The following is a 27921-nucleotide window of genomic DNA, read 5'->3' as shown; positions in this document are numbered from 1 at the left end:
TTGTAGAATGTAATGTTTAACTTTGGACCATGTAAAAGTCATGTACACTTCAGTTTACTTAGCGATTCACTGAATCATAAAATTGGACCAGAGGTGCCTAAACTTTTGTACATAGCTCTAGCTACTATAAAATAGCCCGTTAGATTTATCCTGAGCTCTCTTAGGGGGCCTTTAACTAAGGTGTGCTAGCCGATTTAGCACATGCTAAATGCTAACACGTCCATTGTATTCTATGGATGCGTTAGCATGTGCTAAATCGGCTATCGCGTCTTAGTAAAAGAGGGGTTAGTGTTCACAGTCCTTTTAGTCCCCTCTCAGTGTCTCCATTAAAACTTTGCCTCAAAATGCTTTTTTTCTCTTGTTTTTTAGTGCTTGAGAGATCAATAGCATTATCTTCCGAATTGTCCATTCTATTTGTTTCACTCTTTGAGCTCTCTTGCGGTTCTGTTTTCTTGTTTTCCTCACTGGAACATTCACACCTGTAGCTTTCTGTCAGTCCTTCTTTTTCTCCCTTCTTTGCAAGATCTATGGTTTTTTTGTGCATCCCTTAAAAACGGAAAAAAAAAAACCAACAAGGAAGCAAACACGTTTTAGGTTAAACTTTGATATAGGCTATAAAAGTAGGATTTCAAATTTCATGTATTAAATTTTCACTTTTTATTAGAATTTTCTCAAATTAATAGTATTATAGGATCTCTGTTATATCCTTACCAAGCAGCCAGGGGGCGCAGGAACCCATCAGTCCACTTTTGGCTGAGTTGATGATAGATTCAGGCAGAGGGATAGAGTGTCTCACCATTGCTCCATAAAGACCATATTCTGCCATAACACTGCTCCTGCCCCAACATTTCTCATGTTTCCTCCACTTGGCTCTTCGGTTCTGAAACCAGACCTTTTCAAAAAGACCAAGTAGCCCACAGGCTAAATTAGGGTTTTTTTCCCCCAGTAGATAATAGTCACAAGACCTACTAATTACCACTTGGATTAACTCTTTTGGAGGAAGTGTCAAGTAAAGTTACACAGTACATACCTGTAACCCGTTCTGAGCTCTTTGAGGAAAAAGGGATAGAAAATGAATTACATAAATTAAATAAATAAACTATACTAGTGTGTATACTCCCCAAAATTCTATACATATGATCCCAAGATGCAAATGCAATTTAATTGGCTAATGAGCATTAATTGTCCACTAACAACCAATTATTGTCATTAATTGGCATCAGTCAGGATTTGCACGCACTTCTGACTGTGTGCTCTTCTATTACACGTAGCACCCAAATCCCTTAGCAGGCAACTCAAAGGGGGTATGGCCAAGGCCATGACACAGGCATTCTGAAAAAGCTGTGTGCCTAGTTATTGAATAAGGAGTCGGGAAGCCCAACCAGGGCACCAGCATTTTACACCAGGTTTTAGACATAAGTCTTTTGACCAAAAATAGGGTGCAGGAATCAGGGCTAAGTGTGATTCTATAAAGGGTGTGCACTCATTATAGAATAGCTTTAAGTGCCAATCTTTTCTGGCACCTATTTTTGAGCGCTATTTATCGAATCCAGTTCACTGTACATAGTGCTGTTGCACGAAGGAGTATTTACAAATGCAGCCTGGCCCCACCCTGTTCTGCCCCCAGCCCAGCCTTTCTCCACCTTTGGCCTGCCCTGTTCTATTCCAAACCCCACCCCATTCTGCCCCCAAGCCCTGCCCCCAAAAGCCTCATCTAATTATTCCTAACCTCTGGACCCTGTTCAGGGGCCTCTGAGCATGCACGGATGCATATGACATCATCCACACATGCTCAGTGGCCCTCCACACATGGCCAGAGCTTTCCAAAACCTGGACAACTGCTGTGTTTTGGAATGTCCATCTGAGCACCCGAACAGTCCTCTAAAAAAAAAGGACATGGCTGGGTTTCCTTGAATGTCTGGTAACCCTAAGCAGTAACAGTGTATCACTGCATAAGGATGATGGAGTTCTGAGGCTTTTTTTCTCCATTTAGAGCATGCACTAATTTTGCCATTAGTGTGTGGCCATTAAAACATATTAGCATGTGAGCCCTTATTGCCACCCATTATGTAGGTGGTAAGGGCTCAGGTGTTGAGGGCTAATCGGTTAACATGTTGCAATGTAGCTGTGCTAACTGATTAACACAGAACATACCCACTCTCTGCCCCTAGACATACCCCCTTTGCCAGTCAGGTTTTCAGGATATCCATAATGAATTTGCATAAACTTGATTTGCATATTCTGCCTCCATTATAGGCAAATTCCTTTCATGCATATCCATTGTGGATATCCTGAAAACCTGACTGGCAAGGGGGTACTCCAGGACCGAGTTGAGAAATAAATTTTACTTATTAGCACTGGGATAGCATGCCCACATCCCAAATTTACTGCAGGACACCTCAGCACACCCCTGTGGTATATCAATTTTTGCGGTAAACCTGTGTTAGTGCTTACTGCAGCTGACTAAACAGCACAATAGTTCAAGTTAAATTTTCTGTGAGAGTATAGCCCAAATTTCCAATCTGAAGTTAGTGCGTACTGCAGCTTCATAAAAGTATTAACTGGTGTTATAGCGCTTAATACTGCTTACAAATAAGGAAGGATTTATGAACGAAATTGTAATAAGCAAAAGTGACATCTTTTTTATATTTATTTAATTAGATTTCTATTCCGTCCTCCTAGAAGCTCAGAACAGATTACAAGCTAACATTCACAGTGGATTACATTGGACAGTACAATGACAATACAGTAACTTATAATAATAATAATAACTTTATTTTTGTATACCGCTATACCACAAACAGTTCAAAGCGGTTTACAGGGGAAGAGACTCTACATATACAGAGAGTAATTGTCAAGTGTATTGGTAAGCAGTTTTCAATTACAAAGTCCCCCCCTTTTTCTTGATACAGCCTTCGGGCGAAACATGTCGGAATGACAGGTCCCTTCCCGATAACTATTGACAAAGGGAAAACTCAGAAAATGCAGAAAAAAAGATAAGTTGAAAGTTCATTCATTTATTTACTCAAGCACTGAAGTATAGAAGCACTAATGCACTAAAGCACTTTATAAAAAACATAATGGTCTGATGAGGAGGCTAGTGCCACATAGTATTTGGCCACTCAAACCAATTGGCTAATACTGGCACTTCTGAAGACCAATGAATAAGTAAAAATTACAAATGAATATGTTATGAAGTACTGTTTGTGGAGAACACGAATGATAGCATAACAGTACAAAGGACCGCTGTATACATTACTAATACAGTCACTTAAGCAGAGTTTGGATGAACAGTAACTTGAGGACAACTTGGGGGCGTGAGGTATTTAAGGGGAATACATTGGATAGAACAATTGACAATGTAGTAACTTAAGCCTGTTTTACATGTTGAAAAGGGATTTTATAAAACTCCAGGGCTGAATAGGTATGTTTTAGCACATATGCTCATAAGATCAAAACACTTATATGTACACTTCATGTGGGCATCCCTGAGAGTGTAGCTTGGGTGAAGCAGGGCAGGAACTGTAATATATGTTTTATAAAATAGACTGGTACATGCATAGAGTGTATGCATAAATTTTCACTTTCTTCCGAGCAGGTTTAAATTTCTGAAGATTTCTATGATACTGGGGCTGTCTCTGCACGTGCATTATATAAGGGCGTTTAAGTGTCTGTGTTGTTTTTATCAAGTAGGCTATTTTTTGACATTTTACATAGGAACCCTGCTATAAAACAAAGCCCAAATTTGTCAGATAACGATGTACAAGTGGCTCAAACAGATTTATGAAATCATTACTAGGTAGACAGTACATTAATTTTCACATTATGAACCATAAAGTTATAGGGCTCCTTTTACAAAGGTGTGCTAAGCGTTTTAGCATGTGCTAAATATTAGTGCGTGCTAACCACACGATAAACGCTAATGCGTGCATGTTAATCTATGGACATGTTGGCGGTTAGTGCGCACGTATATTTAGCATGTGCCAAAACGCATAACACACCCTAGTAAAACAGGGGGAATAGTGTTTTATCATCCTCTGATCTCCCCCCGTTTCTTATCACCACCCCCACCCTCTACCTTTCCGTGTGAGATTGTCACTGGAATAAGCAAGCCCGAGAGCTAGTCTCGATGGGCGACCCTAACGCGGGGCTGGGAGGCAGAAAGAGAGCGGGGGGGGCAGAAGGGGGGCGGTCCGTGGTCGCAGGATCTCTTCCCCTTCCGCCCATCGGGGCGTCGCAGCCGAGGGGGATTGTGGGTGGGAGGGGTTACAAAAGGAGCATGCTCGGAGGACTTAAACCTTTTGGTCCTCCGAGACTGTGCTATCACTTAGATATTCTGATATGCCATCATTTGCTCATTCTGATCTGAAGAGGGTATTGTTTTTGAAAGCCAATGTAAAAAAGTATTGTTGTAGCAATAAAAAAAAATGTATCTTATTTTTTTCTTTTTATTTTTATTCAGTACCTGGTATTTCATGAATGCTTTTCCAGTTCAGCTGTTGAGCCACTGCAGCCTTTACAGTTAACATTTTATATTGGGTCCTTGATCTTTGCTTCTGCTTTTGTTTATGATTTGGTTTAATATTATGTTGTATTATTACTACTATTACTGCTTTTGTTGACAGAAGTCAGTACATACTGATAAATAAAATCAAAATGTAGAGTCTGAGCAGTAAGGGTCTCCTACAGCTTTTTCTTTCTGCAAGCGCACTGTGCAGAAAGTGTTTCTGATCAGCTCTGTTGCTTTTTTTCTTCTTTTTTTTTTTACACAAGTGTGCTCTTTTCAGTGACTTTGGTGCCTTGAGATCCCTTATTCAGGGGTTCTCTGCCTGGGAAACGAAGCGGTTCCCGCAGAGAACCCTGCCATCTGACCCCAGTGGTGACAATTATGGAGAAAAAGTAAACGTGAAAACGTACACCAAAGCTCAACCCAGCTATTCAGTGCAGGGCCATTTCCAGCAACTAGCTTTGAATATTGTGTGGGCGGAGGAATGGGGGCTTGGCTCTAATTTAACCAGTTAAGCAGATTCTCAGCACTGGCTGGTTAAGTTAATAGCGGGCAAAGATAGGCTTGCTATTTATGCGGTCTGATTTGCTGCTAAACTTAGCTGACCGGCGCTTAAATATTTGCAACTATCTGGCTAAATCACACAGCATAGTCATTTAGGGGCTGATTCTATACTTAGTTAACTTTTAGGCATTGGTCCACACAGTTGTCAATCAACTGCTAGGCGTTCTTTATATAGTCAAGTTTAGTAGCACCTAAGCAGACTTAGATGTCACTAGGCTTCCTAGAGGTAGGCACCGGTACATTAGGCCAGTTTTACCTGGCTTAATTTACCAGCATCTAACTCGGGTGCCTAACGACACCTAAGTTAACCACATTTATTCTCCATCCCTAACCATCCCTACTTTTCAGGCAGGCATCAGTAGGTGTCGGAGGGCACCCTGACTCAGGATATCTGCACATGGATATCTGCATGCAAGTTCAATTATTTTAATTGATAATTATCAATTAAAATTAATTTTTTAAATTGGTCTTTAATGGTGTAGCCAATTACTACCAAGGGCTCCTTTTACGAAGCCGCGTTAGCAGCTTTAGCGCACGCGACTTTTCATCACACGCTAACCCCTGCGCTAGCCGAAAAACTACCGCCTGCTCAAGAGGCTAGCGCGGCCGGAAGTTTAACACGCGCTATTACGTGCATTAAACCGCTAACGTGCCTTTGTAAAAGGAGCCCCAAGTTAATGCAGATCTTGGTAACTTTGCCCAAAATTATTACAAAAGCCATACACAGACACATCCAATATTAAATAAATGAGCCTCAGAAATGAAAGCAGGGCTGCAAAGTCACTGCTAATCCATCGAGCCAGACCTGGCTTCAAACAAATTAAATCACAGGCTCCTTTATCTGGTGGGGGGGGGGGGGGGGACACAGTAAAAAAAAAAAAAACCTCAAAGGGACTTTGCAGCCCTACTTACATTTCTGAGGCTCATTTATTTAATATTGGATGTGTTCAGCTTCTAGATGGCCACTCTATTTAAACTTTGACTTGCCAAGTGTTTGTGTATGGTAGTCAATTGCCTTGCCATTTAACCAATTAAAAAAAATTAACTTTCACATCAATTTAAGTTAGGTGTTGCTAGGCATCCACAATTAGGGCACATAGCATCGCCTACCTTAGGCAATGTTTATAGAATCAGACCCGTTCCCAGCTAGTTAAGTAGCACTGACTATCAAGAGATAAACATTACTTCCATTAATTACTGCTTCATCTTTGCTTTACTTTATTATGTTTGGATTAACCATTAGATAAATCATTAGTCATATACATCTGACTTGCAATTTTTTTTTTTTTTAAAGGGCACCTACCTTCTGTGATAGAAACATACAAAGGTTGCACCTAATTGATGAAGGGGATTTAAGTTTCAAGTTTATTCTGACTTGATATACATTTTACGGTTTACATTTTCGCAGTATCAAAAATTAATTTAAAACCTGGGGAATAGACAAACAAACTAATAATGACTATTAAGACAAAAAGGATTGAAACAAAAGGGAAAAAGGTACAGTATTAAAAATAAAAGGAAAAGGTGCAGGAAAAAAAACGGCAGGGGAGAGGGATTGTTGGGAACAGGTGTCTTGCTCTATTTATTTATTTTTTTTCATTATCAATCGTAGATCTCATAAGCATCTTTAAAAAGAAAAGTTTTAAGATTGATTTTAAAGTTGTTTAAACTAGTTTCTTGCCGTAGTGTTAGGGGAAGGGCGTTCCAAAGGGTGGGCGCAGCCACCCAGTATGCACATATCTAATTTTATAAGATACCCCCGTCCCTTTTAAAAAGAAGCACCCATACAGATGCCTACTCTTGGCTCCTACAAATATCCCAGTTTATAGAGCATGCAGCTGCATATATTTTATAGCATATGCGTCTAAGCCAAAACTCTGTGCAGTTAGGGCTGTCTATGCATACTTCTGTGTGCATATAAACACTTCAGCGCTTAAAACACTGCTTTACCCTCAGAAAATGGCTTATAAATTGCCATCATACTGAGTATACCTCACACAGAAAATATCAACTCACCTGTATTCTGTCTTCTGGGAGTTCGGTCTTTAGTGCTAGCATTTCTCTGGCATACACATCTGGGTAATGGGCTTCACTGAAAGCTCTCTCGAGTTCCTCCAACTGGTGAGCTGTAAATACAGTCCTGGAACAGGAAAGCATAAAAGGCATTCTTTTATAAACTAGTTTTTAGCCTGTTACATTAACGGGTGCTAGAAGTCTGGTCGGCTCTAGTAGTCCCTTGCCGCCGCCGCACCCCGCACCCCTTCCCTTTCCGCGGTCCCGACTCCAGCAGCGTCTGCAGCACTGTACACACGCTGCTTCGGGGCCTTCTACGGCCCCGAAGCAGCGTGTGTAGAGTGATGCAGACGCTGCTGGAGTCGGCAGGTTTGGAGTCGGGACCGCGGGAAGGGAAGGGGGGGGCGGCAAGGCGAAGCACTTACTTTTACCAGAGCAGGGAATCCAGCGCTGGCGGCCAGTCCTGCCGGCGAGTGTAGTTAGGCGCTGTAAGGCTGGGGACCCGCGCCTGCGCACTCCTGCCACCACGGGCCTACATCTCACGGAACAGGGAAAATGGAACACGCAGGTAGGAGTGCGCATGCGCGGCTAGGGTTTTATTATATAGGATGCGGCAAATCAACTTTCAGATGAGCAAACTTTTTACCCCTTCAAGCAAATCCTGCTATAAAGGTTATGAGGCTGCCCTGACGTTTGTATGCAATTCATCACGGGGTCCATTTACTAAGGCGCGCTAAACACTAACGCGTCCATTATATCCTAGCGCACCTTAGTAAAAGGACCTGCATGTGTAAAATCATATTTTTTTTTCATCACTTATGACGTCAAACCTGCTATATAAAAACATACAAATATCATATTTTTTTTTAAGTTAGTGAGAAAATGATGTTGCTACTATTTGGGGTTTTTCCAGGTACTAGTGACCTGGATTGGCCACTGTGAGGACAGGCCTAGAAGGACCATTGGCCTGATACAATAAGGCTATTCTTATGTTCTTTTGATATCTTACCATCCATTCCAAAGAAGGGATAGAGGAGATTTGATTCGGATGCTTGAATGGCATTACTACTACCAACAAATCTTTTTCAGTCAGAGAAGTAGTAAAGCTAGAGGATATAATATGAGGTTGTGGGGTGGTAGACTTAGGACATTGTCGGGAAATACTTTTTCACGGAGAGGGTGGCGGATGCCTGGAATGCCCACTCTGGTAGAGGTAGTGGAGCGCAAAAATGGTGGGAGAGACAGAGAGGATAGTATCGACACAAAACTCGACAGAACAGCAGCTATAACTTTGTTCATGACATGGAGTGGGGCTTAAATGGCAGCTCCATAAGCTGGAAGGCTTCCACGGTCTGTGTCCCGTGTAGTTATTTATTTATTTACAAATTTTCTATATCGCTTAACAGCTAAACGGTTCACATGAGTTAAAACAAACATAATAGTTATGGCAAACTAAAATCTTAAAATCAACAAGGAAGAACTAACTTTTCTTTTCCAAAGAGCTGTTAAGTCATAAGAATGAGGTGGCAAACAATTGGGTTTTTAGCTGTTTCTTGAATTGAAACCGATCAATACATTGTCGCAACTGACCCACCAAAGCATTCCACATCTTAACCCCAGCTATGCAGAATGTCATTGGAAGCAAATACAAAGGCATGGATTCATCAATGGGCGCTAAATGCAAAAAATGCTCATAGGAATATAATGAGCATCTGTAGTATTTAGCATGTGCTAACACAGTACCAGCTGATGAATTCTCCCCTTAATGGGGCAAAGTTAATGTGGATTTAGTCAAGGGAAATCTTGCCTCACTAATCTGTTACATTTTTATAAAGAGTGAATAAATGTGTGGGTGAAGGTGAGCTGAGTGATATTATTGTATTCTAGACTTTTAGAAGGCATTTGACAAAGTATCTTATGAATGTGTTCTGAGGAAATTAAAAAGTCATGGGATAGGAGGTAGTTTCTATTGTGGGTTAAGAATTGGTTAAAAGACAGTAGAAAGAGAATAGGGCTAAATGGTCAATATTCTCAATAAGAAAGGGATCTATCTGTGCTGGGACCACTGCTTTTTTAACATATTTATAAACGAGCGAGGTGATTAAATTTGCTGGTGACAAAGTTATCACAAGAGAATTGTGAAAAGTTGCAAGAGGACCTTCAGAGACTTAAAGACTGGGCATCCAAATGGCAGATGACATTTAGGGGGAGGGGAATTCATCAGCAGAAGTTAAGCAATTTAGCATTTGCTAATTGTGTTAGCATGTACTTTCAATTAGTGCACGCTAAATCGCATAGCGCCCGTTGATGTATTCCTCCCTTAAAGTGATGCACATAGGAAAGAGGAACCTAAATTATAACTGAGGTCACTGCCCAGAAAAAGGATTTAGATCTCATCACTGATGATACGGTGAAGCCCTTTGGTCAGTGTGCAGCAACAGCAGCTAAGAAAGAAAATAGAATGTAAATTGAATGTTAGGATTTATTAGGAAAAGGGATGGAGAATAAAACAGAATATTATAATGCCTTTGTATTGCTCCATGATGTGACCCCCACCTGGAATATTGTGTGCAACTTTAGTCAACCCATCTCACAAAAGATATAGCAGAATTAGAAAAGGTACAGACAAGGCAACGGAAATGATAAAGGGGATGGGATGATTTCCTTATGAGGAAAGGATAAAGTGGCTATGGCTCTTCAGCTTGGAGAAGTGCCTAAGAAGTGGCCGCCAATTGCATATCAATCACATATCGGCATCCTTTAGAGCAGGGGTGTCCAACCCTTTGGCTTTCCTGGGCCGCATTGGCCACAAAAAAATTTTCTGGGGCCACACAAATGCGCAAACGTTGCAGCAAGACAGAGGAGGGAGCTGGCAAGACGGTAAACACCAGGAGGCAGCAGAGGAAAACACTGCATCACCCTTGACCGGGACTGCACAAAATACTTCACAGGGCCGCATGTGGCCCTTGGGCCGCAGGTTGGACACCCCTGCTGTAGAGAATTGTGTCTTTTTTCTAATAGACGCTTTAAATGTAGGCCAGCATTTTACAGGCATCTGTCTTGCGCCTATGGAGATGCATAGGGACACTTATGGACGTCCAAGGCCACTTCCAGTAGAAATCACAACTGCACATGGCATCGGTGGGCGTGGCTAGATGCCTCCATAGACTTGAGTCAGATATCTATATTGTAGGCATCCGCGGCAAGGATTTTTTTTTTTTTTTTTTAAAGTATGTCCAAATTGACTGGTGAGATGGCGGTAGGACGTCTACCACTGTCTACAGTCATAATGCCATTTGTAGAATCAGCCCCAAATTGCTTGTTTACTCTTTTCAAAAATACAAGGACTATGGGGGCGCCAAATGAAACTATTACAAATTGGAGAAAATTATTCACTCAACATATAATTAAACTCTTGAATTCATGGCCAGAGATTGAGGTAAAAGCAATTAGCACAGTAGGATTTTTTCAAAGATTTGGAGAAGTTTCTAAAAGAAAAGTTCATAAGCTATTATTAAGATGGACTTGGAAAAATCTACTACTTAATTCTAGGATAAGCAGCATAAAATCTCATTAACTACGGGATATGTATTGGCCTGCTCACTCTCCCCCCACCCCATCCACGCAAAAACTCCCCTCAATAATCACACCACTCACGTATATGGATAAATAGCCGCAGCTCTGTTTATTAACAAACCATTAATTTAACACTTACATAACAAAAAACAGTTTCCCGAGCTACACCTTAAACCAATACCAATAATATTCGGCCCCCGATCCTGCCATGCCAGCAAGGGTCCGGGGGGTGGCATGTCCCAACATGCCCCTTTAACCAGAGTACCAGAACCCGGGCACGGCTCTCTGCCGCCCCCCCCCCCCCGCTCATCACCTGATGAGCTGTACCATACCGTAGCTCAGGATAACCGCCTACCTAAACTGTGCTGCCTACTAAACCAGACAAATAAAGGGCGGGAGGGCGGGCAGTAAAAAAGCCGCCTCGGAGGACCCAGGAAGACACCGGGTCCTCCGAGGTCCCGGCTTTATGACCTTTGCCCCGATCCTTTCTCCTATCAGGAGGCAGCCCCGCGGCGGGAACTTCAAACCCACCTATTGCTGAGCTGCCTCCTGTTCGTCTATACCTTCCCCCCCCCCCCCTCACGCGGAGCGCTCATCTCCATGGGAGGCTGTGCGGGCCCTCCATCCCCGCGTTACAGCCGCCCATCGAGACGAGACTCTCGGGCTCTCCTTAACTGCCGGATATGTATTGGCCTGCTCACTCTCCCCCACCCCATCCACGCAAAAACTCCCCTCAATAATCACACCACTCACGTATATGGATAAATAGCCGCAACTCTGTTTATTAACAAACCATTAATTTAACACTTACATAACAAAAAACAGTTTCCCGAGCTACACCTTAAACCAATACCAATAATATTCGGCCCCCGATCCTGCCATGCCAGCAAGGGTCTGGGGGGTGGCATGTCTCAACATGCCCCTTTAACCAGAGTACCAGAACCTGGGCACGGCTCCCTGCCGCCCCCCCCCCCCCTCCCCGCTCATCACCTGATGAGCTGTACCATACCGTAGCTCGGGATAACCGCCATAAGGCCTGCGAAGACAGGCCTCCACCCAAAAACAGGAGCTGTGACTACACACCCGCGGCAGCAAGGTGAGACTCGCAACAGGAGGCAAAATCATCCAGCAGCAAGTCCCAGCCCACCGCCGACAAATGAACCAGATCCCGTGCATATAAACCTTTACAAGTTACATCTACCCAAGAATGTTGAATCTGCAAACCACCCATACCAACTACCCATTTAGCCACCTGTCTATTGATTTTAATCAACCCACGAGTCCATCTACACAAACCCAACCTGCGCGGGCGTGGTATGATATCCGACCATACCAGCCGCACATGGGGAAACCGGTCCAGAACACAGCGGAGGTCATCTTTAATACGGTCAATGAGCTGCTTGACCGTCATGTCGTCCACGTCATTGTCGCCCAGATGAACCAAGAGAAGATCCGGCCGACGGGGATTAGGACGCTGGCGAGTCATCAGGGGAAGGAGCTGATGCCAGCGCATCCCCCGCTGACCCCGCCAGGAAACCCATACTCCCGAGTTCTCCAAGCCCAAATGCAGGCCACCGGGGCGGATAAGTGCCCGCTCCCCAGCCCGATGTATAAATGAGTGGCCCACGATCCACACCGAACAGGACCGGGATACAGAGGCTGCAAAACAAAGAAAACACTGAACCCAGGCCCGCCAATACCAGGTAGATGTTAGTGAAAGAAGGTGCCCCTGCCCGTGTAATAACCCCAAAAGTGCTCCACCCCACATCCCAAGGAACTCAGTCTCTAGCCGGCCAGCTAAGACCCCCTGGCCTGATATATCCCCTGTAAGCCCCAGAAGACCAACGCCCTAAGCGTCGTATACCCTCAATAGACAATCCCGCAGCATGAGCACTGGTCGCAGCCCCAATATGGAAGGAGTGGGTCCCGTAACGAATAGGCAGTTCCCCACAGCTACCAAGAGCCAAGCGTAAAACTGCCAAAAACTGGTAACGCGTGAGCGAAGAGCCATCTTCGTGGAGGAATAAGGAAGCTCCCTCCTGAACCCGCACTTGAAGGAAGTTACGCATCAAAGTGACGGGACAGGACAAACTGCCAGGGATAGAATGTAGTACCAGAGAATGGCCTCTACCAGTTTGATCCGTTTTGGAGCGCGCCAGAAAGACCCGCATGGTGGGACCCGAAAAACAAACATGCCTACGCAGCAAGCCCTGCCCCGTGCCTCCGGCAGACGGACTCCCCAGCAACTCTCCTACCCGGAGCGCTCCGAAAAACGCTACAGAGAAAGCTGCCTGAAAAAGCCGCCCTTCAAAGGGGGAGCGAGTAATCGCCGGCAGCACTGACAGGAGACGAACCAATAAGTCATGCGTAATGGGCAAACGGCTATCCGGCGGACGCGGCACCAAGCGCCCCATAGCGGCCAGCATGCGACGCACTAAGAACCCCGACGTAGGACAGGCCCAACCGAAGGCTCTGCAGAAGAAGGCAAAGCCCGCAAGGCGCCCCGTAACAGAACCCCGGGAATCACCGGATCGGAAAGCATGTAACACATAGTCTATCAGCAACATCTCTGAAACGGAACCTGGGACCCAGCCTCTCGACTCCAAAAAAGCGGACACCAAACGGAAGCCAGCACAGTAATGAGTCCATGTTGACACAGCTACTGACATGCGGAGCATCTCCCAGACTTCATCTTGACCAGGTCCCATAAACAGTCGGGCATCGGGGTACCTTCTAGGCGAGCTTCCGGAGCAAGGAGCCGAAACTGTGAAAAACGAAAATGAGACAATGCATCAGCGATCAAATTCCGTGTCCCTGGGACATGACGCGCGCGAATATAGAGATTCAATTGCAGGCAGCGCAACACCAATTCACGCACCAACGCATTGACCTCTAAACAACGCGCACTCTGCTTGTTCACCACCTCCACCACACCCTGATTATCACACCAAAATACTATCCACCTGTCTCATAACCGCGCAGGCCAAAGTTCACACGCAACCACCAAAGGAAAGAGTTCCAACAGCATAATGTTACGTGTAACACCCTGAGCACTCCAAGTCGCCGGCCAACGCGCCGCGCACCACTCGCCCTGACAATACAGTCCAAATCCCAGACCTCCGGCAGCGTCAGAAAACAGCTCAAAATCGAAATTAACTACTTCGAGGGCCTGAATTCGAAGAGTGCCATTGAACCCACGCAAAAAAGTATCCCACATACCCAAATCAGCACGAACGCCAGCAGACAGCCTAATAAAATGTCTTTTTTCACGGACGCCCGAAGTAGCAACCGCCAAACGACGCAGAAAAGCTCTACCCATAGGAAGTACACGGCAAGCAAAATTGAGGGACCCCAACAGAGACTGCACAGTCTTCAGGGTCACCAACCGCGATCGGAGAACTTGTTGAATCAAAGCTAGCATCTGACCGATCTTACCCACGGGGAGCCGAGTAACCATTTCCTCAGTATCAATTTCTATGCCCAAGAAGGTAAGGACACGCACCGGCCCCTCCGATTTGTCCACTGCCAACGGAACACCGAACTCCGCTGCCATGTGTTCAAAAACACGCTTCAAATGAGCACAATCATCGGATGCCGGAGAACCCACAAAAAGGAAATAATCTAAATAATGTACCACTGAGTCCAAGCGGGATCGCGAAACCGTGACCCAGTGGAGAAAAGAACTGAAACACTCAAAATAGGCACAGGAGATGGAGCAACCCATAGGCAGGCACCGATCAAAATAGTAAGACCCCTCAAAGCGGAAGCCCAATAAAGGGTATGAATCAGGATGGACTGGCAATAGGCGAAAAGCTGCCTCTATGTCTACTTTTGCCAGCAATGCCTCCCTACCGGCACGCAACACCAGTCTCACTGCACAATCAAAAGAAGCGTACCGCACTGAACAAAGATCGGCCGGGATGCCCTCATTCACCGCTGATCCGACCGGGTGCGACAAGTTGTGGATTAGCCGAAACTTCCCCGGTTCCTTTTTGGGAATCACTGCTAAGGGAAGAAAAGGGGCGAACCCTAAACGGCCCTGCAATCCTTCCCAATGCGAGTTCCCCATCCAATTTGGCCTGCACCACCTCCTTTAAGTGACACACAGAAGACGCATTGTGCACCCGACATTCCCGCAATTCGCCCAGAAAAGGAATAGGGAAACCCACCGTAAACCCCCGCTCAAGCTGTTCTGCCGCCGCGCGATCCCCATAACGCTGCAACCAGGGACAAAGGGCCGCCACTCGCACTGGCGTGGGCAATGTGCCCACCACCCTACGGTTTACTGGGTCCAGATGGAGCTCCACCCCCTTTTTGGGGGCATTTAAGGGCGGAATGCGCTTGACCACAGACCGAACAGGCATGCCGGAATCTACAATCAGTGAAGGCGCAAGTAGCCTGGTTGAAGCGCCAACACACTCCCGTACCCCCTCCTGCAAACCCCCCAACTGTGGGCCGAAAGGACCGTCCACCACCCCCTCCTACGGTGGACCTACCGGGACCCGGAACCGAAGGACTAGCCCTGCACGCCATGTGGGTTAACCACAAGTTAACATCCTGCGTGCCCCAGGACATGAACCCGTTCTCTTCCATTTTGTCCCGGAAGGCCTCGTCGTAATTTAGCCACGACCAGCCTCCAAAACGTTGGTAAGCATCCAACACCGAGTCAGCATATGACAATAAAAGACCGTAATCCTGCGGCCGCGCCCTACCCCAAACACTGGCCAAACGTAAAAAGGATCTAATCCAGTTAACAATGTTACGCGATACTGGCATCACTTTTGACAATCCGGTCTCCTTCCTATCTTTCTTTTTACTCTTACGGCGAGATCTGCCTTCCATCAAACGGAAAATATCTACGCAAGCGCGCTTTCTAATCCTGTGACGCAACCTCTTTGGAACCTTCTCCCAAAGCTCTGACACCACTAACGCAGGAGCTCCCCTCGCCTGAGACCCGGACGGCCCCGCGTCTCCGCCTCCCGTCCCCGCTCCCACCGGCGTGTATGTGAGGACGCAGAACTAGTAGTAGAAGAAGACGAGGACGAAGAAGACGACGATGAAGAGGATACACGACCGCGCCTACCCCGACTCTTACGTTTTGACTTAACTCGCTTACCCCCAGCAGCAGCCACAGGCGCCGTATTACCCTGAAGCGATGGGTTCAGCACTCCAGCCTGGGGAACCACGGCGCCGTCCGCAGCAACCACACGTTCAGCCGGTGGCTCCCGAGCATCACCAGCAACAGCCCTACCGGATCCATGCTGTTCCATCACTCCAGGAGACTCTCCAGGGACCGCTCTCGCACTCTCCAGCCTCTGCGAAGAAGGAACATCTACTCCAGCAATCGGGACCTGCAAAGAAAAACCAGACAGAGGAGCAGCAACCGACACTCCCCCGCTCCCGGGGACCCCCAAGCCCTCTTGACCCCTGGCACCATCAGGCCTCCTCTGGTCTTGGCCAGGGTGCCAAGCCGCTCCCGGAAACGAACCCTATGGAAATGATGAGCCAGCAGGTGGGCCGCCCGACAGCCAAGGGGGTATCCCCCACACAGACCCCCAGGGATTCAAACCCCAGGAGGGCCCTGCAGTGGGTTGACCTAGGAACCGGTCAATGCCTACTCCCACCCCAACAGTCCCTTGACCTCCCTCTACACTAGCCTCCTCCCTCACTCTAGCAACAGAAGGCCCTGGAGCAGACACAGAAGGGCTGCGCTCCCGAATCAGTCTGCCGGCCAAAACCGGCAAACCGGAAGGCCTCCCTGCCGATCTCCCCAAACCGCGGATCCACGTGGTCTCCGGGCAGCCGTTCTCCCCCTCCCCCTTACAGCTATGGGCACTGTAGGCCCCGCACCGGGTCGCAAAGCCCTGCCTCCCTCTTCACCCAGGCCCGCCCCCGTCACCACGAGGGCCGAGATTGCAGCTGTTTTAGCATGGCGTGTCGGTCTGTCGTTCTCCCCACTACGCCCGACTCCCACCTGCTCCTCGTCGCTGAGGGAGTCGCCGGCGAGTAGGGAGATCTCAGCAACGTTTTCTGACCCCGCCATGCGCGCGATGTAGCTCACCAGTAAAAATGCCGCCTCGGAGGACCCAGGAAGACACCGGGTCCTCCGAGGTCCCGGCTTTATGACCTTCGCCCTGATCCTTTCTCATATCAGGAGGCAGCCCCGCGGCGGGAACTTCAAACCCGCCTATTGCTGAGCTGCCTCCTGTTCGTCTATACCTTCCCCTCCCCTTGCGCGGAGCGCTCGTCTCCACGGGAGGCTGTGCGGACCCTCCATCCCCGCGTTACAGCCGCCCATTGAGACGAGACTCTCGGGCTCTCCTTTACTCTTTGGGATCTTACCAGGTATTTGTGACTTAGTTGGCCATTGTTGGAAATATGATACTGGGCTTCATGGGCTTTCAGTTTCTCCCAGTATGGCAATTCTTGTTTTCATATAAAAGCCCCTTGCTTGAAAAAGCATGGGGTATTTTTAAAAAGGTCCATGCAGAAAATTATTTTTATAAAATTATAAATGGGCACATTGACAAGATAGTGCATAATTGTATGCGAATGGAGCATAAGCGTTCCCAGCAACATAGCTTGGGTGGAGCAAGGGAGAGTTGAATTGTGTCCCCCATTATTCTGTAAAGGGCACCCAAATACATGTAAAAACTAATCAGTTAATGAGCATTAATTGGTACTAATGTGGATCGTGGAGATCTGCCTATGCACTATTATATGATGCTACATGCCCAACGTGTCTCATGTACAGCCCAAAAGAGGGCATGGGTGGGTCAGAGGCATTCCAAAAATTCAGTGGTTATAGAATACCAGGGTTATAGAATAACACGGTGGCAGTGAAAATGGCGAACAGAACGCTAGGAATGATTAAGAAGGGGATCACTAACAGATCAGAGAAGGTTATCATGCCACTGTACCGGGCCAGGTATGCCCTTACCTGGAATAACGCATCCAGCACTGGTCGCTGTACATGAAGAAGGACACAGTACTACTCGAAAGGGTCTAGAGAAGAGCGACTAAAATGGTTAAGGGGTTGAAGGAGTTGCCGTACAGCGAGAGATTAGAGAAACTGGGCCTCTTCTCCCTTGAAAAGAGGAGACTGAGAGGGGACATGATTGAAACGTTCAAGATACTGAAGGGAATAGACTTAGTAGATAGGTTGTTCACCGTCTCCAAGGTAGGGAGAACGAAAAGGCACTTTCTAAAGTTAAAAGGGGATCGATTCTGTACAAACGTAAGGAAGCTCTTCTTCACTCAGAGAGTGGTGGAAAACTGGAACGCTCTTCCGGAGGCTGTTATAGGGAAAAACACCCTCCAGTAATTCAAGACAAAGTTAGACAAGTTTCTGCTGAACAAGAACGTTCGCTGGTAGGGCTGGTTTCAGTTAGGGCACTGGTCTTTGACCTAGGGGCCACCGTGTGAGCAGACTGCTGGGCACTATCGACCACTGGTCTGCCCCAGCAGCGGCAAATTCTTATGTTCTTAACTTGCACACCGCAATTTATGCCAGGCTTCTGCAAAGTTGGGTGAGAGAATCCAAACTAAATACCAGTGGTGTTGCGAGGGTAGGAGGCACCCGGGGTGATGGCACCCCTCCTTCCCCACGCCCCATACCACACTCACGACCTCCCTTCCTGGCCCTGCAACTAAGAAGTGATTTTAGAGGGGAGCCAGGCTGGCACGAGCAACAGGCCAGAGAAGTTGCTCGTGCTGCCGTTGCTTATTACTTTCAGTCATCCTATATTGGTGGTTTTTGTCTTTGATTTACAGATTTTGGTCAATCAGCCACCATTCTTCAGTTTGTTTTCCAGCCTCAATGTCTTGAACAATTTTTCTGTAGAGGTAATTTGGAATGTGGTATCACAGCTTGGTCAAGCTCTTATCGGTGCTGTTTAATTCACTAAACCTTAAACTTTAAGAGTAAGAAATGAAGAGTAAATTTTTGGAAAGTAAAGTACAAAATTTACGATCAGTAACTGAGGACTCTAAGGTACATAATATCTTTTTATACAGAAAGTGAATAAAGTTTTTGATTACAGAAACCTCCTGACATGAATTCATGTTTCACCCAGCTGCATCAGGGGAAAGGTTCTAATAATGTCCGACTGCTCCCTAACATTACAATTATTTAACGCGCATCCAGGGTCGATTTTGTTGAAGCAAAGAAATGCAGAATGTGATGCAGCAACATGAAACAGGAATTCATGTCAGGAGGTTTCTGAAAGTCCAGATAAGTGCATGTGTATCTTATACGGACAAATCAAAGCAAAAAAAAAACCCCACAAAAAACCCCAAACAATTTTATTGGAAACATATTAGGAAATAATATAAAACTAGATCAGTGAAAATGATATGGTGATTCATTTATTGTCTGTGTCACAAAATACTGTCTAATGTCTCACCTTCTAATGATCTGACTTAACTGTTTATATGAAATTATAGTGAAGGATTGGTTAGGTTGATTTGCTTTTATAAAATAGGCACATTTTTAGACTTCTGATGTAGACACAATGGGGGCAATTCTATAATGGGGTGCCTTAATTTAGGCACTCCTAAGGCACTCCTGAGGCACTCTTTAATAGAACCTATAGTAGGTGCCTGGGATCCATTATAGAATATTAATGTAACCTGGTATCAGCATACCTAACATTTAGATGACCTTTCTGTCTATGACTACGTTACAGACGCCTACATCATTGAGTTTTTTACAGATGGTCTCTGGGACACTTTGCCTCAGTCTTGGCAGGCAGTGCTGGCCGATCTTCCTTCTGCACAATTAGCTGACTTGCTGCTGGAGGCCAAAAACACAAAGGAAATCCGGTAAACAATTGTCAGACCTGATGTTCCCTGTCCGTCTAATGAAAGTGACAGTGCCGTCGTTCAGTACAGCACCAGAGACAGTGACTGCACTTTCTGAATAACCACTGCCTTGCATCTGTCCAGTCACGTCCTTCTGGTTTTCCCCCCTTTTTTCTCTCTCTCCTATACTAATTTGTAGTTCCTCCCTCTATTTCCCTCTCGTGGAAAGCATATCTGTGATTTATCCCATAATTGTTTGTTCCACCCTCCCCCCCCCCCCCCATTTTTTTTTTTTTTAATTGTTCATCGCTTTGTAATCTATGAAAAAGCGATTTTATCAAATCCCAAATAAACTTGAAACTTGCAGTTACATCAGCCATACAGCTTGGTTAAGTATAGGTGCCTAAATATTCTGTAAGTTATAGGCTAGATTTTACATATATGGGTCCTTTTACTAAGGCGCGCTAGCTGTTTTAGCGCACGCTAACACGTCCATAGACTATAAGTTAGCGTTTAGCATGCGCTAAAACAGATAGCACGCCTTAGTATTGTAAAACTTTTCCTGAAGCTCATGCAATCTACTCAGAATTGACTCCCCAGTCATTAGTAGCGATATAGAAGCTTCCAATAAACAATTATATGATGTTGGGAAAAATCAGTGTGGAAAAGAAACACGTTTGGTGCTAGTCTATAAACCATGCCTAAAGTTAGGAACAGTTTAAACAATATGCATAGTGTCCAGCCCAGCGATTAAAATGTAGGTGTTACCATTTACACCAATGAAAACCTGGTATAAAAACCTATGACTAAATTATATGTGGATCAGGCATATTCTATAACAGCGCATGTACAGATCTCCCTCCATATTTGCGGGTTTTTCACTCGCGACTTCAATTATTCATGGTTTTCATCTTGCTGACTCCGCCCCTGGGGTTCTGAGAGAAAAGTTCTGCACTTTTTTTCAGTGTGGTCAGGTAAACGCCAGCATCGGAGAAGTCCAGCGCTTTGCTTCAGCGTGGTCGGGCAAAAAGCAGCGTCGGAGAAGTGTGTGCTTTGCTGGGGCGCTGAGAGTACAGTTCAGCGAATATGAAGGGAAGGTTTATTATTCACAAACTCATGGTATTTACGAGGGCTATACCTCCAAACCCAGCGAACAAGAAAGCAAAAAGTTATTTATGATTTTTTTTTTTTTTGTATTCGCAGGTCGGCTTTGCCCTTAACCTTACGAATATGGAGGGAGAAGTATAATTTATAGGAACACCCATGGTCACACCCCTTTTGAGATCCACATGGTAGAATTTACATCTACCACTTTATAGAATACTTTTAGAAAATTGTGCACATAAATTCTAATTAGTGCCGATAATTGCTTGTTAGTGGCTAATTAGCCAAATTAGAGTGCACAACTTCAGTTGCCATATATAGAATCTGGGGGTATATGCATATCTGGGAGCCCCACCTTAGTTCCACCCATGCTTCATCCCTTTGTACACCCCTCCCCCTCACAAATTCATGCTATGTAAATTAAGCAGGCATTTGAAGAATAGTGCTTAGGGGTGACGGGTCAAAAGCGTGCGAGGACAAAGGCGTGCTGACAACCGAGCGCAGACAACTGAGCGCAGGGCTTAATCGCGCCAAAGAAAAACCGTATTTTAAAGGGCTCTGACGGGGGTGTGGGGGGAACCCCCCCCCCCACTCTACTTAATAGGGATCACGCTGCCATGTTCGGGGGGTGTGGGAAAAGGTTAAGTTTCCAGTATAATGAGGGGGGTTACAACCCCCAAACCCCCCACAACGCCAGCGCGATCTCTATTAAGTAAAGTGGGGGGGTTCCCCACCAACACCCCCCGTCGGAGCCCTTTAAAATACGTTTTTTCTTCAGCGCGATTAAGTCCTGCGCTCGGTTGTCTGCGCTCAGTTGTCGGCGCGCTTTAGACTATGAATCGTACTTCACAGACCTTATTTTATAAGATGCCAAACTCACATATGCTCGAATTCTGATATTGGTTTGGCTCCTAAACCAGGTATCTCACAGTATTCTCACAGTCCTTTAGCTTCATATGACCATTTCTTGTCCTTATTACAGGAGTGTACACTAAGAGACCCTTTTACTAAAATGTGCTAAGTAGTTAGCACAGGTTCTAACGCACGGTCGTGCTAATAACAGCCAGTGCGGCAAAATAAACAACACACTAACTGATCAGCGTATGCTGGAGTGGTGACTAGGTGGAGCACGAGCACAGATTGGGTTGCGACTGCATATTGCAATCAGCACACAGTAATTAGCATAGGCTCTCAAATGTACAATTGATGTTAGCTGCATCCATATTTATTTAATTTGATTTAGATCCCGTCCTTCCCAAAGCGCTCAGAACGGGTTTCAAGACAACATACAGAATAATTAAAACAAACGAGATACAGACAATTAAGGCAGTATGGCTATAGTAAGGGCAGGATCAATTCGTCGAGGGCCCCCCTAGGCACACAAGTCCACTGGGCCCTGGCTATAGTGGAAATCATCTAATACAGATTAATCATGCTTGATATTGACACAGAGTAGGGAACTTCTCTGTGCAGTAATTGCAGTGAAAATGTAGGACATCCCCCCCCAAACAGTTACCACCTAGGTTTCCTCTAAAATGAGCGCGTGAGTGATCACTCATACTTTTTGGGAGCACTGCTCATAGATTTGACATCATCACTCACGTCCAGTAAGCAGTTCAATAAATTTTTAACAGAACAACGAAGAGAGTGGGGGGGTCAAAGTTTCACTCACCATTTTATCATTTTATTTTCACCACTGACATAATAACCATGCCCCTCTAACACATTTCTTTATATTACACTGGGGTGCATGTGCACCTTTTTTTTATATAAACTTTTTTATTCACCAAAATGAAAGATACACACAGAACAGAGAGAACACAATTATTTTCTCATTGCAATGCCTCAATACGAAAAATCAGGTTAGCACCCAACTAGAAATCCCAGATAACAGTGAGAGTCCAGGCCTGTACTCTGATAGCCTGGAGCCCTCCAAATCCAAACTAGAAGCAACCACCCAACCGCCCCATCCCAACACCCCCAAAACCCCTCCCTCAACCCACTGGCAATACGGGGACAACTGGCTTCCGCAAGCGATTGACCACCTGGCTCTTTATCACAGGGGGCATAGTATCCAAATAAGAAGCCCTATTGGCGTGACTTGAAGACACTGCTGATATTCTTGCAGAAACCTGCGTTTTCGCAGTTGCTGACAATTCAAGTAAGAATATGAGAACATAAGAATAGCCTTACTGGGTCAGAGCAAAGGTCCATCGAGCTTAGCAGCCCGTTCTCACGATGGCCAATCCAGGTCACTAGTATCTGGCCAAAACCCAAAGAGTAGCAACATTCCATGCTACCGATCCAGTAAGTTCCCGTAATACATACTGTTCTTGGGTTAGTTTAACATGTTTTTAGAATAAAATGATATTCACACTTGAGTACTTTGGGCTCTACGTAGAGTTTTCATTATATACTGAGAATGTATCCTTTTTATGTGGTTTTCATCCATCATTTCTTTTTAATGCAAGTAAACAGTGATCAATCTAGAAATTTCGGATTTACATTTTTTTTCACTGGTGATCAGTTCATATTTTCACAAGGAAGAGGGCTGTCCATATATTCCAGAAAGTTGTTAGCTCAAATGTTTGTTTTCATAATGGTATTTTATTATACCTTTATTGATCAATCAGTCTGGGGGGAGGGTTAACTTTGCTGCATTTGTGCTCCATATTTAAATATATTTTCATTATTACTTATTGTATGAGGGGCCGCTGAAAAGTTCTCAGCCTAACCAAGTAGAAAATGATGAGGAGCCATGAAACTTACAAGTTATTCCACACTTTTTGTTTCCTTTCATATCATTGAAACAAAAAGTGTCAAGAAAAGTGTGGAATAACTTGTAAGTTTCATGGCTTCACATCATTCTCTTCTTGGATAGGCTGAGAACTTTTCAGCGGCCTCTTTTCAGCGCCCGAGCGTTTGGAAAGTTTGATGAGAATTAAACTCTTGTTAAATTCTGGACAGACTTTTAATGTTGACAGAGTTTATAACTTATGTAAGACAGAAAAGATCAGAAGAGAAAATGTTTGAATATCCAGATAAATTGTGAGTAGAAATAAAATTTTGATTATATATAACTTTTGTTATATAAGTTAATTTTTGATACTTATTAAATATGTAATATGGTAGATAATCATATGTGTGATTATCACAAGGCAATGTAATGGAAATTTTGTCACTCATGTCAAGTAGGTCCTCTATGTAGAAAGAAAAAATTTTGCACACATCTAGTCAGTCCTTAGAGGGAACTAAGAGGGGCTGCTGAAAAGTTCTCAGCCCAGTACTTTTCATTTCAGTAGTGAGGCAAATCCATCTAGTAAATGGGCACAAGTATAGGGAAACCAAGCTATTGTGACATCATCTATGAGGCTGGCTCTTAGGCATTGGTAGAATGAGGCATTATGACATCATAATATGAGGTGCTGCTGAAAAGTTCTCAGCCCAACCAAGAAGAGAATGATGTGGAGCCATGAAACTTTCAAGTTATTCCACACTTTTCTTGACACTTTATCATTTTATTTCATATCATTATATCATTGAAATGAAAAGTGTCAAGAAAAGTGTGGAATAACTTGCAAGTTTCATGGCTCCACATCATTCTCTTCTTGGTTGGGCTGAGAATTTTTCAGCAGCCCCTCACAGATTACCACAATTATTTTGTGTTAGATTTTGCACCTAATGCATGATAAATGCAAAAAGTATATATATAAATAAATAACTGCCCTTTAGTAAATGTACCACTAAAATTTTAAGTGCCTACTAAAGTTTTGCATGTACTAGCATTTTATTGCATTCTAGTTTTACTAAAGTAAAATATCATGCACTAACACAAAAAAGCATGCACTATTTCATTTTAAACAAACACCAAGGGCTTTATTGCACGCACCTTTTTAGCGCGCGCTAACCCCTGCGCTAGCCAAAAAGCTACCGCCTGCTCAAGAGGAGGCGGTAGTGGCTAGCGCGGCCAGAAAATTAGCACACGCTATTACGCGCATTAAACCGCTAACGCAGCTTTGTAAAAGGAGCCCCAAAAGTCCAACAGGATCAGAACCCACATTTTAATGCATGGTAAAACTCGACTATAAACAGCAAAATTTCATGACACCAAACAAAACAAAAAATAAAAATAAATGAGAAATCAAAACTATTTTATTCTGCCTGCATTACCCTAGTCCTCCAATCTGTAAAAATTCAACTGTATTTTTTTATTATTTCTATATCTTGTTGAACCAGCTGCTTGCTCTCTTGTCTGCATATAATTGTGTTTTCTGTTTAAAAGAAATTTGGAATACAAGTGACCTGATTTCAGTCCTATGTATTTAAGTGTTTTGAGTTTTATATTTATATTATTTTTAGATATGTAGCATTTGATAATTTTTAGTTATTTTTGGTTATTTCTTAAGCTGCTTATTGGAGAAGGCAAAAAAGTAGACCACATCAACCCATCAACTATAAACTTTGTTCAAAGAAAACAGGTGGCGAGCTAGCTTCAAAAAATGATCTTAAACTGAAAGCTTAAGTTTAAATATTAGGCTTTATGATTTTCCCCCAAAGTTTTATTCAAGGATCAACCAACTTAATTTTATCAACTTCATTTCAAAATATTTATCTTATACCTGTGTCGTCTTTTCTTTCGTTTTGTTTGAGAAGTGGGCGCCTTCGCTTCATTCCTGTCACCCGATACACTGTCTTCCTCGGCTGAAAACACCATAGAACAAAATCAATATTTTTTCTATATTATGAGTATGCAAAATGGAAATAAAATACAGGACCCCAAAAGTAGAGGGTTTAAAACAGCTAAATGACATGTTAAATTGCACAGGATGTTTTCGGTCTGTTATATTTAATAAATCCAATATATAATTGGCCAACACTCTTAATCCCTGGGGAGAATGTTTGAACTTGAATAAAAAAGAATACTAAACAATTTATTAAATAATGGGCACACGACATGCTCATACTGATGTCCATTATTTAATAAATTGTTTCGTAATAGTCCCCTTTCTCGTTTTGTTATTCAAGTTCAAACATTCTCCCCCAGGGATTAAGAGTGTTGGCCAATTATATATTGGATTTCAGACTGGACATTATTGGTAACAACATTGTCCTTAGGGTTTCATTTTTGAGATATTTAATAAATCCCTTTTAAAAATAACTTATGACTTTATTTGAATTCAAATCCATAAACATTACAACCCACAACCCCCCCTCCCCCGCCCCCGCACACACACACACACACACACACACACAAACTGGTCAGTTCTCATTTAAGACAAAATAATCAGGCTATTTCTTCTAACCCTATGAATAAAACAGCATGTACCCATAAGTTCATCAGGCAACAGCAGAATAAACAATAACCAGGGTGAGAACATATGAGAGGCCGCTGAAAAGTTCTCAGCCCAACCAAGAAGAGAATGATGTGGAGCCACAAAACTTACAAGTTATTCCACACATTTCTTGACACTTGGTTTCATTTCATATCATTGAAAAGAAAAATGTCAAGAAAAATGATAACTTGTGCTCCACATCATTCTCTTCTTGGTTGAGCTGCGAACTTTTCAGCAGCCCCCTCCTATATGGTGAGTTCAATATGAACCACCTAGGTCCGTGGTTCCCAGCCCTGTCCTGGAGGACCACCAGGCCAATCGGATTTTCAGGCTAGCCCTAATGAATATGCATGAGAGAGATTTGCATATAATGGAAGTGAGAGGCATGCAAATCTGCTTCATGCATATTCATTAGGGTTATCCTGAAAACCCGATTGGCCTGGTTGGGAACCACTGACCTAGGTCACATTTGCAGAGGCCCCACTGATAACGTGGCTGTGGACTGTTCAGAGCAGTGGTTCCCAACCCTGTCCTGGAGGACCACCAGGCCAATCGGGTTTTCAGGCTAGCCCTAATGAATATGCATGAGAGAGATTTGCATATAATGGAAGTGAGAGGCATGCAAATCTGCTCCATGCATATTCATTAGGGCTATGCCGAAAACCCGGTTGGCCTGGTGATCCTCCAGGACAGGGTTGGGAACCACTGGTCCAGAGGACGTAGGAACCTCTTTCAGCACCAGCCAGCAAATGGACAGCTCCTTAAGCAAAAAAAAAAAAAACAACAACAAACCTCGCAGGAACAAAGCTCTTGATCTGAATCCCACGACCTGACTCCTGGTGACACTAACGTCTCCGGATCAAGCCTGTACAAATCTCTTAATTTCATTCCACTCATGGAAAGTCAAAGGGGCTTTACAGCCTGATCCTTCCAAATTTGTAATAAGTACGCGCGGCTGTAACTTTCCCCAGAGATAGCAAATCCAAGAAATATAATCTGATTGACTAATGTAGACTTTTTTTTTTTTTGGGGGGGGGGAATACTATATAAGTTTTAACATAATGGAAATGTAAAATCCAGGCAAAAGAAGAGTATATTAATTAGATTATCTTTTAAAAATGCAATATTTTTCACTCAACCCAACAAGTTGGAGGGAAAAGGGCCGAAAGTTCGGTCTATCTATCTACCAGGGTACATATTAAGAAACGGGGGAAAAAAAGCGCAAAAACGGGGAAAGTTACCAGAAAAGTTGTCCTTGTGTTTTTCGGCATGGGGGATGTACTGGTGGTCGGCCCTGGGATGGAGAAAAGGGATGTGCGTTGACAGCAGACAAGGCGCTCCCGGGGGCTGTTGAGAAGCAAAGCCGCAGAGAAACCCCAGCCCTAAAGGCAATGAGACCCCGCCGCCGAGTCCGGCTCCGGGACCTTCGCGGGCGGAGGCTGCCGGGGGCTGAGGTTCTGCCTCCGAGTCCAGGCCCAGCAGATCACTTATAGCGAAGCCTTTGCACCTCGGAGGAGGTCCATTCGGTCTCGCCGCGTTCTCATTTCCAGAGCTCGAAACCGGGATCTGCCCTTTTGCTTCCCCCCCGGAGACCTCCTCTCTTCCAGTCATGATTCCGATCGGGACCTACTTTCCCTTGCGTTTGAAGACGTGAGAGCTTGTGCCTACTGCTTTTATCTTTGACCCCCTTGAATCCTCTGCGCCAATCAGCTTTAGCGACTGCCCTGTCGGGTCCAGTGGGTCACACTCGTCCCAGTTTCTAGAGGATTAATTGCCACCAATTTTCCTGCAATCCGATTATGCCCTTCACCCCTTCCTCTCTTCTTTGGCTCCCCCCCCCCCCAGCTCACTCCTTTCTGATCATTTTTCTGTGTAAATGACGGATTTCACTCAACTTTACATCTGTCGAAGAGATTGCGCCTTGTTAGGAATGGCACGAATCACTAACGCACCAAGTTAAACCCTGCCTTTAATTCTCGCCTGATTGATTCTGGCATAAGCTACCACGCTTAGAAGAAAGCA

At 44.6% G+C, this 27921-nt stretch overlaps 1 protein-coding gene across 1 annotated transcript; it reads right to left on the bottom strand.

Annotated features, from left to right (window-relative positions):
- Window positions 1-292: 292 nt before the first annotated feature.
- On the bottom strand, window positions 293-27510 carry VSX1 (visual system homeobox 1). The gene is made up of 5 exons (XM_033937653.1): window positions 27141-27510; window positions 25186-25267; window positions 7088-7211; window positions 712-892; window positions 293-546 (listed from the first exon to the last, which is right to left on the bottom strand). Exons 1-5 carry the CDS (start codon window positions 27508-27510, stop codon window positions 293-295), a joined length of 1011 nt encoding a protein of 336 aa, XP_033793544.1.
- Window positions 27511-27921: the final 411 nt, after the last annotated feature.

Source organism: Geotrypetes seraphini, chromosome 3 (assembly GCF_902459505.1).
Source record: "Geotrypetes seraphini chromosome 3, aGeoSer1.1, whole genome shotgun sequence".
NCBI classification, from domain to species: Eukaryota; Metazoa; Chordata; class Amphibia; order Gymnophiona; family Dermophiidae; genus Geotrypetes; species Geotrypetes seraphini.
The sequence above is the reverse complement of the archived record's forward strand: the minus strand, read 5'-3'. Positions and strand labels throughout refer to the sequence as shown.